Source organism: Pleurodeles waltl, chromosome 11, assembly GCF_031143425.1.
Source record: "Pleurodeles waltl isolate 20211129_DDA chromosome 11, aPleWal1.hap1.20221129, whole genome shotgun sequence".
NCBI lineage: Eukaryota > Metazoa > Chordata > Amphibia > Caudata > Salamandridae > Pleurodeles > Pleurodeles waltl.
In genome coordinates this window covers 946,099,514-946,112,727 of record NC_090450.1, presented here as the reverse complement: position 1 = coordinate 946,112,727, position 13,214 = coordinate 946,099,514, and the positions used below count along the sequence as shown (strand labels likewise).

Here is a 13,214-nt window from a genome sequence, read left to right as displayed (position 1 = left end):
TCACACACACACACAAAACAGTACCAGAGCCACACAGTGGGGAGTAGAAGGTCACAAAACAAAACATACCAGTGGACAATGGACTAATGTTCACCATTGTGGAACAAGTGAATCATCGTTATGTGGCTACTCACTCAGAGCTCTCAAATATCCCACGTTCACATGCCAGTACCTCATCTAGTAGATGTTCTTTTTTTTTGCAATGGGGACATGTAGAGCTGAACTGAAATTGGGACAAGCAATGACAGAAGTCGCTGGGACCCGAAGTGAGTCATCCTGGGAGGTTTACCATAGTTCGTGGCCCAGTATGCCGAGGGTGCCTTGGTGTTCAACCTCTTGCTTTCTGAACCAGATGTCAACTGCCATTATGGACTCACCCCCCCAAGCCATTTAAGCTTGCTGTTGAGGAGGACGGCTTTTAAAAGTACTTTCCTACAAGTGTGAGTGATAGTACAGCGCCTTGAGACCCTCACGGGTGAGTAGCCGTGCTTTAAAAACACTGATTGATTGATGGTATTATCAATTATTCTTGTTTTTGTCATTTCCTGTTATCACAGAAGGATGGCAGGATTAGTATTGCTCCAGATGGCTATTAATGTTCTTGCAGAACTGTACATATCACAGTTTAACATGTTAAGATCTCACATAAACAAGTTTTGCTTGCAGGGTGGGCCATGGAGGAGGTTGACAGTATATGGAACAGGGCGGCTTGTTGGTTGAAACAGTGAGATGAGGGGAGTGACAGCCAAGCTGGGGCATCTGGAGATGGTGGCCCAAGGATAGCCACAGAGTGAGAGTTAGTGATGGAAAACATTTAAGATTTGGTCAAAAATAAGAGATGGGTTTTTGGCTTGAGAAAAGCAGGCCTCAGTATTTTTCTGCTAACGAAAGACATTTTTTTCTGTAAATATTGACAGCACTTCTGACGTTCGATTGAGTATTGTAACTATTTTAGATTCCTTTGACAAGGCTGAATTATAATGTATGTATAGCATGATTGTCAAAGTTAAACCAAAGCGTTTGTTAAAAAGTACATAGAAACAAAAAGAAAACCATCCACACTGTTTTTTTTTTTTCTGGGAAGAGCGGAGGTCCACATTTTGACAATCTAGTGCTTATAGGAATCACCAATAGACACTACATTGAAAAGATTCATTTTACACAGACCTGACTCAAAGATACCACAATCATCTTGACGATGATGAGTGAGAACAAGCTTTGCACTGAGCAGAGACATACTTTGATCGCGGAGACTCTCCATGGTGATACTCTCAAGGCCGGACCATCCTCCTGGCGACGCACAGGAACTGGCCCTGGAACCTCTGAAGAAGGTGGTGGAGGTGGCTGAACTCTCTGCTGGAAGTTCAGCGCTGCAAAAGGATCTGGCTGTTCCTCATTCCTCAAAAAGACTGCAACCACCACTTATGCAGGTTGTGGTGGAGAAGGCAACGAAGGAACAATTATATTCTTGGTCTCCTGAATGGTCAGCAACAAAGTTCTAGTCAAAGAGAGATAGACTCAGAAACAGAGAACCCTCCCAACATCGAAATATCCATCACCTTTGACTCAGGAATTTCTGAACATCTTGAGATCGATGTATGTGTATCTCTCAATGTCGACCTTATGCTCCTCTACGAACAGCACCTTGTTGATGGCCATAATCTGGATTGCCAATGATGACCAATTGTTCACATTCAGAAATTATGAGATGGCCTCCTGGCAAGAAGAGCTGGTGGAATGGTGGCACTAAAGCAACCCATGCCCCAAAGCAGGAGTGGATGCAGCAGGTGACAGTCTTAGTCCAAGTTCTCCATTCTTTGCCCTGAGGTGAACACACTCCCCGCCTATCAGACTTCCATAGGTAAATCGTTGACAATTTCCCACAGTCCTTAATGCAGTGAGTCAGGAAGACATCATGCACATATCGTGGTCATCACCACAGGTTAAGCATTTTTCAAATGAACCGGAAGGTAAAACAATTCCAAGTAAAGTCCACCCTCCCCCTCAAAAAAACAGAGGTGTTGTAAAGCAGGATATGTCCTTAGATGTTTACATGTTAAATAAAGGCACAAAACCCAAATATTGGAGTTAAAAGCCAAAAAAAAGTGTTTCAAATAACGCAAGTATATGTTCTGGATCTTACTCACACAGCAAAACAAGCATTGGTCAAGTCAATAGGTCTCACCTACGTAAGAGCTATTGGCTTTGTCAACATGTTTTAGCTATTTTGTGCAGCAGTGGGTGGCTGCTGTGCAGCATGGCTGCAAGTAAAGAAAAAAAGTGCCATGATGGGGTCAGTGCTGACCGTGTCATAGCACTTTTTTTCTTTACTTTCAGCCAAGCTTCACAGCAGCTGCCCCGCTGCTGCACAGAATGGCTAAAACACATTGACAAAATCAGTGCCTCACGCACTGGGGAAACCTATTTGCTTTGCCAATGTCAGTCTTACTAACAGTGAGTGCTGTATGTTTCTCTTGTAACAAGTCTTACAGCTCCAATCAGTGACAGCATGTAAAAGAACAGGTTTAATTAGTAGACTCAAGCTATGGGCAAGGTTTTATATTTTCCTTTGGACCTTTTTATATATACTGTTCTGTCCTGCGTGAGAGTATCTCTTCCCAGATTGTTAGACCTGGCACAAGAGTGGGGTCTCAAATGAAACAAGCTTTTGCAATGCAATGGGTCTTGCAGTTGCTCGAGGTAGCGCTATTAGCATTGTAAACTCCTAACCAGACTTTTCTTGCCACATAAACTGAAAATGAAAAGTAATACAGTTTCACATAAGCGAGTTGATTCAAAGCTGCATGGCTGTTATGAGCATGAAGGAGACACACAAAAAGAAAAAGAAGTGCAATTAACCACGTAACAGGGTCGATGTCGAAGGAGGTAACCAAACCGACCCAAGGAGGGACAAATATAAATCATTTTCCAATGATAACAAAGGATTTTTTTAAGAGTAAGCCCATGAACGAGCGATAGTGATGGGTGTGAGGTGGGCATGGCTAAAAGGCCAAATAGATAACACGTCAATAAAGCAGCGCTTGCGCGCTGCTATGCTCAAACTCAAAAGGGGAAGTGGGGTGTGATGCGGCATTACAGCTAGAGCTGCAGTCTGCGGAACTGGGGCACCAAGATCCAGTCTTGGTGCCAAGCTCAACATCCTGTGATTCTGGGCAAATTACTTAACCTCCCCATGTGCGTCACCTTGTGTAATATAACTGTTGTTTGCATAAACCCAATAACTTTGGGCTGAGCAAGCACTATATAAAACAGCAAAACAAAAAAAGGGGTCCAGAGGAGGGTGGTCTTGGAAAGACCGGCTTTTCTCCAAAGAACGCTAATGAACATTGTTTTTTTTTTTTTTACTCAGCAGTTGTGTTTATGTTGCAGCATCACAGTAGGTACAGGGCTCACACCCCACCACCAAAAAGGTAACCACAAACAATTTAAGGATGGAACAGACACAGATGGAGTATACCTTCGACATTCTGTAAGTTAAAGTTACTACTAGAGAAGCAACGTGCAATTCTTCAGTGATTTGAAGCATAGACGTCTGAAGGGTCTACAGAGTGTGCCCGTCACAGAAGGCGTTTCAGTGTTCCGCAATGGGGTATTAAGTGCTATATAAAAACTAAAAATACAACACATATGGAGACCAGGGATGTCTTGATCCAAACTCCTGCTGCAGCAGTAGGCACTAGACACTAGGCACTATCCTCTATCCTATCCTCATTCAACGTACTGGATCGTGCACCTGCATACCTGGGAGAGATACGCGTAACCTCTTTCCCAACACTGCTAAGAAAACTGCATCTCCTCTGTCTGCAGCGTCAAGTCTCCTGATCTTACCCCTGTTCGTGTTTATGTCTGTGCTGAGTCCCGGTAGGCGGCCTGAAATAGTTGCAGCGAGGCTGAAATGGTGAGTGCAGTACACACTACCAAATATCAGTCACAAGAGCAGTGATAGGCACCCAAGTGCAAGGTGGCTGGGGTACGGCATGGGTGGAGAGGTGCACGAGGGAGACGGTATCACAGGTCAGAGGTGTTATGGGGTATGGGAGGAAATGAAGGAGAGAGCAGTAAGCACAGGAGTTCTAAGCACACGAGCGAAGAAAGCCAACACAGATCATGGGGGGGCGCCTGGAGTACTGCAGGCGGGGGGAGCGCACAAGCAGACAGAACACGCAGTGCAGGGCGGTGGTGGGTAAAGTGGGCGAGAGCACACAGCTTGGGGGAAACAAAGGGACAGCAACCCTGAGCGCGGGGAAGACAGTATGTTGGGGGAAGCACACGAAGGAGAGTACTGTAAAAATATATATTCACTCTCATGGAGTGCCAGAGGGGGGAAAAAACAACAAGTGGCTATGGCAGGGGCACAGGGAGTACAATTAATAGCGGGGAAGACGGAATTATTATTATTATTTTTTTTTTTTTAAAGTACCGGAGTTCGAGCACAAGCAGTCTAAGGACACTAATAAAGCGATCAATGTGTACTTGGTCCAGGCTTCTTAAACAGATGAACACACTGACCTTTAGGGCGGAGGGACCACGCCCCACCACCTTTTGCCCCCCATGAAGAGTGTCTGTCAGGCTGAACAAATGTCAGCCTGACAGACACTCTCCATGTTCAGCTCAGGCAGCCAGGAGCAGACATGCACGATTTGCGCACACTCCTGGCTGCCTGAGCTGAACTTTGCTGGGCTGAGGAGGTCACAGCTCCTATGGGTGTGACCTCCTCGGCTCAGTAAAGGTGCCTTGAGGCCCTCCCCTGGGTGACGAGGAAAGCGTCACCAATTGACACTCTCCCTGGGCGCTTCAGGTTTAAGCCCTGAAGTGCCCAGGGCGAGTGTCAATCAGTGACACTTCGTCACAGAGTGGGGTGGGGTCAGCAGTCTCACTGACCCCATCCCACTCTGTGACGAGGCTGGGACTGCTGCCTTCCCTCATTGGCTGCCCATAGGTCAGCCAATGAGGGAAGGCAGAAGTCCCAACCCTCCTGGGACCTGGAGGCTGAAGGTAAGTGTGTGTGTTTGTGTGTGTGTATGTGTGTGTGTGATGTTTTAAATTGAATGTTTGGTGCGCGCAAGCATGTTTGAGTGTTATGAGTGTTGTTAATGGATATGCGTGTGTGTGTGTGTGTGAAAGAATGAGTGTGTGCGATCTTTTAAAATGAATGTTTGGTGCGTGCGTGCATGTTTGAATGGTATGAGTGTTGTTAGTGGATGTGCGTGTGTGCGTGTCTGTGTGTGAAAGAATGAGTGTGTGTGTGTGTGTGTGTGTGTGTGTCCCGCCCCCCTCCCTCCTAAAGCTACCGGCCGCCACTGACACTGACAAATGAAAAGCAGGGGAATGAAAGTGACAAGCCAGCCTACCAATGGTAAGTATTGGGCGGGCTCAAAGTCCCTTTTAGTTTTTTTTTGTTTCTAGGAAACAAAGATCTTTGCAAGTGACAACGCTTGTGTGGTGTTTCAGGTGCGACCTAAAAAATAAACTACCTGCCACTCTGCTAGACATGATGGGATAGTGCAGTGTTCCAAAGTTCTTAAAAGGGCGCACTTGAATTGTATTATGTGTACTGTTTTAAATTGGGACACTATTTCCTGTTTTTATTTTAAGTTACTTAAGCTATTTCAAGCCCTGTTTTGCAGCCAGATGTACTGCTGTTTGTACCATTTTGGCCAATTAGATAAAAAAACAGTACAAGTTACTGTTTCAAGCATGTTTTCTTTTATTAACTGGGCTGGGAAACATGAAAAATGTTCTTTAAATCTGTGTTCTGGGATTTCGCACATGTGCTGGGATATTCTACCTTGTATGAATATCAGTGGGAATTCTCATGGTGTAGAAGAATTAAGATCATGCTTTTCATAGAAGGCAGGAGGATGAATAATAATAAAAACATTTTTAGGAGGACGAATGATCTAAAAAAAAAGTTTAAGAGCACTGAGCAGAGAGGATTATGTGAGCAAAGGAGAGCACTGGCTTTTTTCTGGAGACGAAAATACTCGCTGGATGGTTAGCAGGGGGTGCCATGTTAAGAGAGGGAGCAGGAAAAGTGGGTGGTGTAGAAAAATATACCTTGAGCTAGGATGGCAAAAATTCTTGTGTTGACCCTGAGTGACGCAGATGGAGATATTTGTGGAAGAAAAGGAAGAAAGAAAGGGGGTAGGTCAGAGATGAGGGCTTAGATAGCAGCCTCCCCCCACCCCCGACAGCAGCAGAAGCTGCAAACCTTTCACCACGAAGGGATAATAAACTAGGTTTATTATCCCTTCGTTGTGAAAGGGCGGGGCCACGGGGGTGACCAGCACTGTGCACTCCCCTCAGAGCGCATGTGTGTTTGGCCGGCCATCTCGGGCTGGCCAAACACACATGCGCTGTAGGCTCGCTCCAGCCCAGCAACACGGTTGTTGGGCTGGACAGAGCCTGCGTAGGCTCCCAGTCTGCCTAGGAGCGCCCAGCCAGGGCTCTCCCAGCCAATTCCGACACTGCTCTGAGCAGAGTCAGGATTGGCCTCCGGGCAGGCTGGGAGCCTGTGCCTGCCTGCAGCCTGAGGAGAGGGGCGGCGCGTCAAGGAGCGGGTACGTTTTTATTTTATTTTAATTTATTGACCCGCTCCTGCACGCTGCACCTGCCGCACACTGTCCCCACCCCGTCCTCAATAACGATGCGAGCCTCGACTGTTAAGACAGTGAGAAAACTAGAAGAGTGTGACAAAGGTATGCACAATATAATACGTTGGGAAAGAAGAGGGCGGGCGACAGGCAGGGGTAAATGAGGAGTGTAAGGGAGCCAGTGGCTACTAACACCTTGGGCCAGTTCTGGCATTCTAGCCTGTAGCACTTTCCATGCGGGTGTTTTAAGCCTGGTTCCACAAGGTACAGTTCTTGGAGATAACTCAGGCCAGTATTCGATATCAATGCCGCTGACAACACTGTATCCAAAGTGTCGAAGTCAGCGCCTGTGTGAGACAGTGTGACATGACAAAGAGACCTAAGGCAAGCACCCTATGATGAGCTAAGTTCCAAAAAAAACAAGCTTGACATGACAAAGGGTCCTATGTTATGCAACCTCATATGTTGAGGCAAGTCCAATGGGAGGCACTCTCATCCGACAACAGGAGCCCTAAAGGATGCACCCTGAACAAATGCCCACAGTACTCTGGGACCAGTGCTTGATTTGGAAATAAAAACGTGCCGGTGCCTAAAGTCCTCCTCTTAAACATGTGGCTGCTGCAATTAAATGTGGGAACATGGAATACTGAGGCGGCATAATCCTGAAGCCGTCTTGGGCCTCTTTAGACCATATAAAGCCACTCCCTGCCCCTTCAGCTCACTGTAGCAGCTTTCTACTTTCTCCCTTTGGGACGCTTTTTCGTTTTTCTCTTCCTCCATCTTTCCCATAAGTGTCTTTTGCTTGCAGCAAATGCTTGAGGCAGAAGAATAAGCCCCGGCCCTCAAAAATAAGTGCCGGTGCTCCGCACTGGAAACAACAAGCACAAATTAGGCACTGTCTGGGACACACACTCCTCTGACATTGCTTTTCTGGAACCTTAGACATTTGTGAATCCTTGCTGTGAGGAGCAGAGAACAATCATCCTTTAAAATTTAAGAGCCTATGGTGTCTCTACTGTGCCGATGAATGGGATCCCAAACCTAGGAAGCAAGAAGTTTATCATCTACCGGCATTTGTTACATTTATTGTTTCAGGTTATACAAAGCCTTGAGTAAGCTCAGATTCCTCAAGTCTGAAAAAGACCTCTTTACATGTCAGTCAGAAGAGTGTCTTGGACTCTTGTCTACTGCAGTGACAGACGGTCGCTGAAGGCCAGCAACCAGAAGGTCCATGTCCCACTTACCTGGTAGCCTTCAGTCTTTTTCTGACACCACTTCAGAAGTGCGTTCCTCTTCGACCCCCCGTATTCCCGTGCCAGCGCAGAGAGTGGATCTTTCCTTTCCTCCCTAAGTGGTAAAAACAATCAACATCAGTTCCTGATTCAATCACGATACATAAATATAGACTCAAAATACATTAGAAACATAAGTGGGAAAGAGAATACACTTACAGGGTGAGTGCAAGATGACACAAAGATATGTGCTCACAAACAACTTCTGAAATAATATTATAATAGACTTTGGCATTTACTCAATCTAAACTGGGAAAAGGATCCTATCAAAACTACTAAAATATTACCTTATTTAAATGAAAGAATACATTTCTGCCTATGCCACTACATGGTACCATGACAAAGAATTCCAGCCTGCATCCGGTTATTATAACAGATTATTATTATTAGTTGAAAATTAAATTCAGACTTCTTCTCTTAAAAATAGCCATAACGTTCATGAAAGAAGAATCTTAATATTGTAATAATAATTGTGCAGCTTGAGATCCTTCTATATACACATGCTGTGCAGTATCCTTCTGTTTAGTGACTGGGTCCAGAAAAAAAGGTGGAAAAAGTATGTTTTTTTGACTGCCAAACACAGCAAGATTGCTAAAACCTATCGTTAATTCCACTAGTTTAAGATATTTGATGCCTAACATCCCATAATTCTTATCTGTATGTTAGTAAAACCGAAGATTCAGATTTCTATCTGGATGGTTGGTTGCAACCATATAAGCGTAATAGATATGTTGCTAATGTTCAGGGTAAAACTACAGAAAAGTATCAAATGTATGAAGTTTTCAACAACTTCAGTCTGGCAGTAAGGAACCCCCATGCGACTTCCTGGCGCGCACTGCATGTACTTGTTCTTTCATTTGTTAGCAACACATTGAGGCCAATCGCTGAAACACATTTCCTTAAAGCAGGAGATATCCATCTGGTTCCCAAGGGTTCTATATTTGATCATGACATCTGAAGGCTGACTTTGTACCAACTTCAAACCTGGCTGCCAACTTATCTAAAAAAAACTTTATTCTCCATGTTGCCCATGTTGCGTGGCCGGACAACTGATCTACTTAATATTATTCGTCAACTAAGATATCGACCATTTTAAAAAGGGTCACATGCAGGACCCCCTTGAAATGTTACCCAATTTGCCAGCGTGATTTATTGAATTATTTGTAAAATGTAAAATATTACAATATTATCTGGGCGCAAAGAAGGATTCTCGATGGAGATCAAAGTATGAGGATTACATTTGATACAAAGTGATAGGATCTATGGAGTTCTTAAAATGTAAATATAGAAGGGTACTTCTATCTGCTAAGTAGAGTACCCGTTTGCTCCTGAGAAGCACCAGTACTCTCCCGTTAAATGCATTGCAGCAGTGCTGAGAAGTGCAAGTACTGTCCCTTTCAAATTAAAGATGTGCAGGTACTAAGTACCGGACAGTACCTGCCCATTTGAAGCACTGGATCTATGCGAAAATAAAGAAATCATTCTTTTTATGTCACTACTGTTTATTTTGTGTGTGTGTGTTTGGGGGGGGGGGGCTATGAAAGGGGGTACTTAACTCTCTCACCAACTTCCAGTCTTTTGAAGGAAGCTCCCAGTTAGCAGTCTCACCACCTTCCCCTCACCACCACATCATATTTATGGCTTTCCTGGTTACTTTTCCTTGGTATTGCAGTTCTTGGGCGTGAATCTGAGATTTTCACATAATACTGAATGTGTATGGCAAGGAGGTTTGATATTCCGTAGCCACACCACGGCCCTGGTCGTGCCCAGACCGCCGGGCCTCACTGGAGAAACCAACCAGGCAGCTTAGGATCAGGCCTAGCGCTTTGTCCAGGCTTAGAATGTGGTGCAGGGATCCTCCTTTGAACCTCCAGGTTCTGCCATCGCACGAGCCGTGAGCACCTAAGGGACCTGTATCCAGCAGCCTCCATCACCGCTCCTTTCAACCCTCTTGACAGCTCTAGACCCTGCAGGAAAGCGCACTGATTAGAGAGAGGAGCAGGAAGGGCCTATCCACAGACATAATTGGAGAGAAACGAGGGTGCAGACAAATGCTTCCTTGGATCTTGGTCAGTCCTGGTCCAGGACTGGCAAGTAGCTGTAAGGCCTCAATCCATCCAACGGCTTTCCTTCTGATGCCACCCAACGCCCCCTGCTTCTCAAGGTCCCCGTTATAGCAGTGCCTTGAGAGCAGCCAGGTGGGCCTGTGTGTTACAACACACAGCACAACTTCCATTCTCAGCCATGTGCCTCAATCCGCTCCATCTCGCACACCCTCGCCTCCACATTTCCATACTGTGGTGTGAAATCGTACTATGTATGTTTTCTGTACTCCTCCTCTCTGCTAGAGCTCTTCCCTTACCCTGTCCATTTCTCAGACACCTCTCTTCTCTTTAGTGATTGCAAAGCTCTGATCTCATCCCTAATTGCACAATTTCTTCAAGAGAAGTCCTGTAACCAGGGCATCCCTGTCATAAGTGACAACCCCTTCATCTCCTGTGATACGGGAATATTAATACATAGTGAACGGCAAGGAAATAATTCATCATGGAGAAAATCTTTTTACAGCAATTTAAAAAAGAAATGGGGCAGTTTACATCTAAAGGAAGAACAGGTCTGAGTGTACACACGCACACAGAGAAGAGGGGGGGCTGACTTTGGTTTTAGGAACTTTAATCTAGTCTACCTGCGACAAAGAAAGTGTACATTTAAAGGGACTAGGCGTTTTGTAAACGACATAATACAGCTACTGGGTATTGTATTGCACTGGTATTTATTTGTCAATATATAGTGCTTTCCACACCTCTTGTGGAAAAATGGGGTTGTCACATAGATTGCTCACACACTGATTGCCATGGTTAATATTCGTTTCTGTCCTTTAAGATTAAACAATATCCTCAGAGTTGGCTCAAACATTCATTGGTTTGTTCAGCCAAAAATAAAAATATGCATGGTATTGGATCTGGTAGTGATTCTCAACTATCGTCTTAACAACATGACCCACCAGAAAATTTCAGAGTAATTATCCAACCATCAACAATCAAATGTTTTGTCATTTGCTTTTGTACTTATTTAAATCGTGATGCTTCTCTGCCTCAGAACCGGCAGCTGGTGGAAATGCATTTTTCTACTGTCTTGGCTATTGACAGCTTTTAGGTGTCTGTGGTCGAAGGGTTAATGTATATAACACCGACACAGCTACAGTGGGCTTGGGCCAGCCCAACTGCTTACCATAGTTCACTATATCGTCAATCTAATTTACTTGCTTCTTATTTAATGACTTTCCTTCCTCTTCTTGTGTTTGTCCCTCCACTGCAGGTCAACCTCTCTACCGTCCTTTTGACTGGAGGACTTGTATCCTTCTACTGCTTACATTCGAACTACTTTTTATTTTTCCTTAAGCACTCCATGTATTTTCTTGCTCTCTCCCTCGTGTGCTGCTTCCCCAATGAACCGCCCCAACCCCACTCTCAGTGCTGCTGCACCTCTCACCTGCAGTTCTTTGGCTGCTTCCTCTGTGGTTCATAAGCACTTCCACCAGGCCTGATATCCCAGCCCATTCCACTGTTGTGCATCGCCCTCCCAGTATCATTCTTTAAAGAAAATGATGACTCCTGAGAGGGCACAGACACTTCCAGACCGATATATATATATATGTGGTTTGGTTCTTTTTACATTTTTTATATTAGCCTTTCCAATTAGTGATAACTCACGTGTACCCATGGTGATGCTGTGCATGATTACGTATGCACATGTATGACTCATAGCTCTTTTTTGTTATGGTGATGCTATTTCTCTTTGGCATACAAGCATTTTAATTATTTTTGCCAATATGGAACAACATCTGCAAAAAGTACTGGTAAAAGCCAGACTGTCGAGTACTGCCACTGTAAGGCCAAACTTATTGGCTTTGGCAATGCTTGTTATAAATATAGCTCCGAGGTCTGAAAATGCTAAGGGTTCAAGATGTGGCAGACAGCAAACAATTTCACTGAAATTGAGACATAATGAACATGCTTTAAATACTATGTCAGTTAGAGTATTATGGTTTAGGGCACATGTTTGATTTTATGCCCACATATTGACTGTTCCAATACCAACTATAAAACATTAGCTGCTTTTCACAATTTTTGTTTGATATGTGGACTTATTTTCTTTCATATTTGCTATGACTAAGAAATAGGTTAGAAATGCCATCAACTAGAAGTGGAACAGGACAAGCTGCACAATTAATTCGTTCAAGAAATTAAGGATAATATCTTCAGCATAATTAGTACTAATTACATTACAGTTTAAGAGACTGCTCGAGATTAAACCAATATTCACTGTCCCCCGGGGGCAAACGTTGCTGTACATGCTTTATATGAGTACTGCATCCACGTTTTTAACAAAAATAGTCCTTGAATCATTATAAGAGGCTTTAAAATGTGCACAAACCACTCATTGGATCTCGTAGTGAAGCAGAAGCGGAGGACGCTCTCCTCTCACATCGCAGCAAAAACCTGGAACAGCCTCCCCCCCAGCAACTCCGGACCATCACCTCACTTCCGGAATTCCAAATGACCCTCAAGACCTGGCTGTTCAATTAAGCCTTCTGGACCTGCAAGCGCCTTTATACCCTATCGGGTGATTAGCCACGCTTTATAAATCCTGATTGATTGATTAAAATTAACAACAAACGGTGTCAACTGTCCAACCGTGCAGTTTTATGAAAGATCCGGAACTGTGCTTCAATCTGTTATTTATGTCAAACATTAAAAAAAAAAACTCTCCAATAAAAGAGCTATTAAGTAATGCAGGTTGTCATTTAGCTCACAAGTAAATTTGTGGTGTGGGACGGTGACCACTGCCACATTGAGAACACTGCATTCAATAGTTGTGCATGGCAGACACAGGTTTGAGATATTACGATGGACAAAAACCGATTTCAACCCACATTTTGTATAAAACTAGACATTTAACCACAGTGGGGCAGACAATCCAAATCGTAGCAGATGTCAGTGGTGACCTTATAACTAACGGTACCATTTTGCCAGCACTGGACATACGTATAAAAATTGTTAAACAATAAATAGCACAGTAGAGATAAACGTATCAAATACTCGTAATAAATAAGATTTGACTGGTCAGAATATTTGGACAATTTCAATCTGACTTTACCACGCTCATGATATTTACTCTATGTAAAGTGCCTTTTTAAATATTAAATTAATTTACGAGCTGTTTATTACTCTAATTTATTACATCATTATTACTATACTTACTGTTTAACCAGTGCTAATTTCTCTCAGTTTTAACCTTATGCAAA

At 44.0% G+C, this 13,214-nt stretch overlaps 1 protein-coding gene across 2 annotated transcripts in view; it reads right to left on the bottom strand.

The window, feature by feature from the left end:
- Window positions 1–13,214, bottom strand: part of SPECC1L (sperm antigen with calponin homology and coiled-coil domains 1 like) — a 474,653-nt gene that overhangs the window by 87,758 nt on the left and 373,681 nt on the right. For both annotated transcript variants that reach the window (XM_069215113.1, XM_069215114.1), the window contains one exon: window positions 7,859–7,961. In XM_069215113.1, coding sequence (XP_069071214.1) covers window positions 7,859–7,961 — 103 coding nt within the window. The remainder of the gene's footprint in view (window positions 1–7,858; window positions 7,962–13,214) is intronic.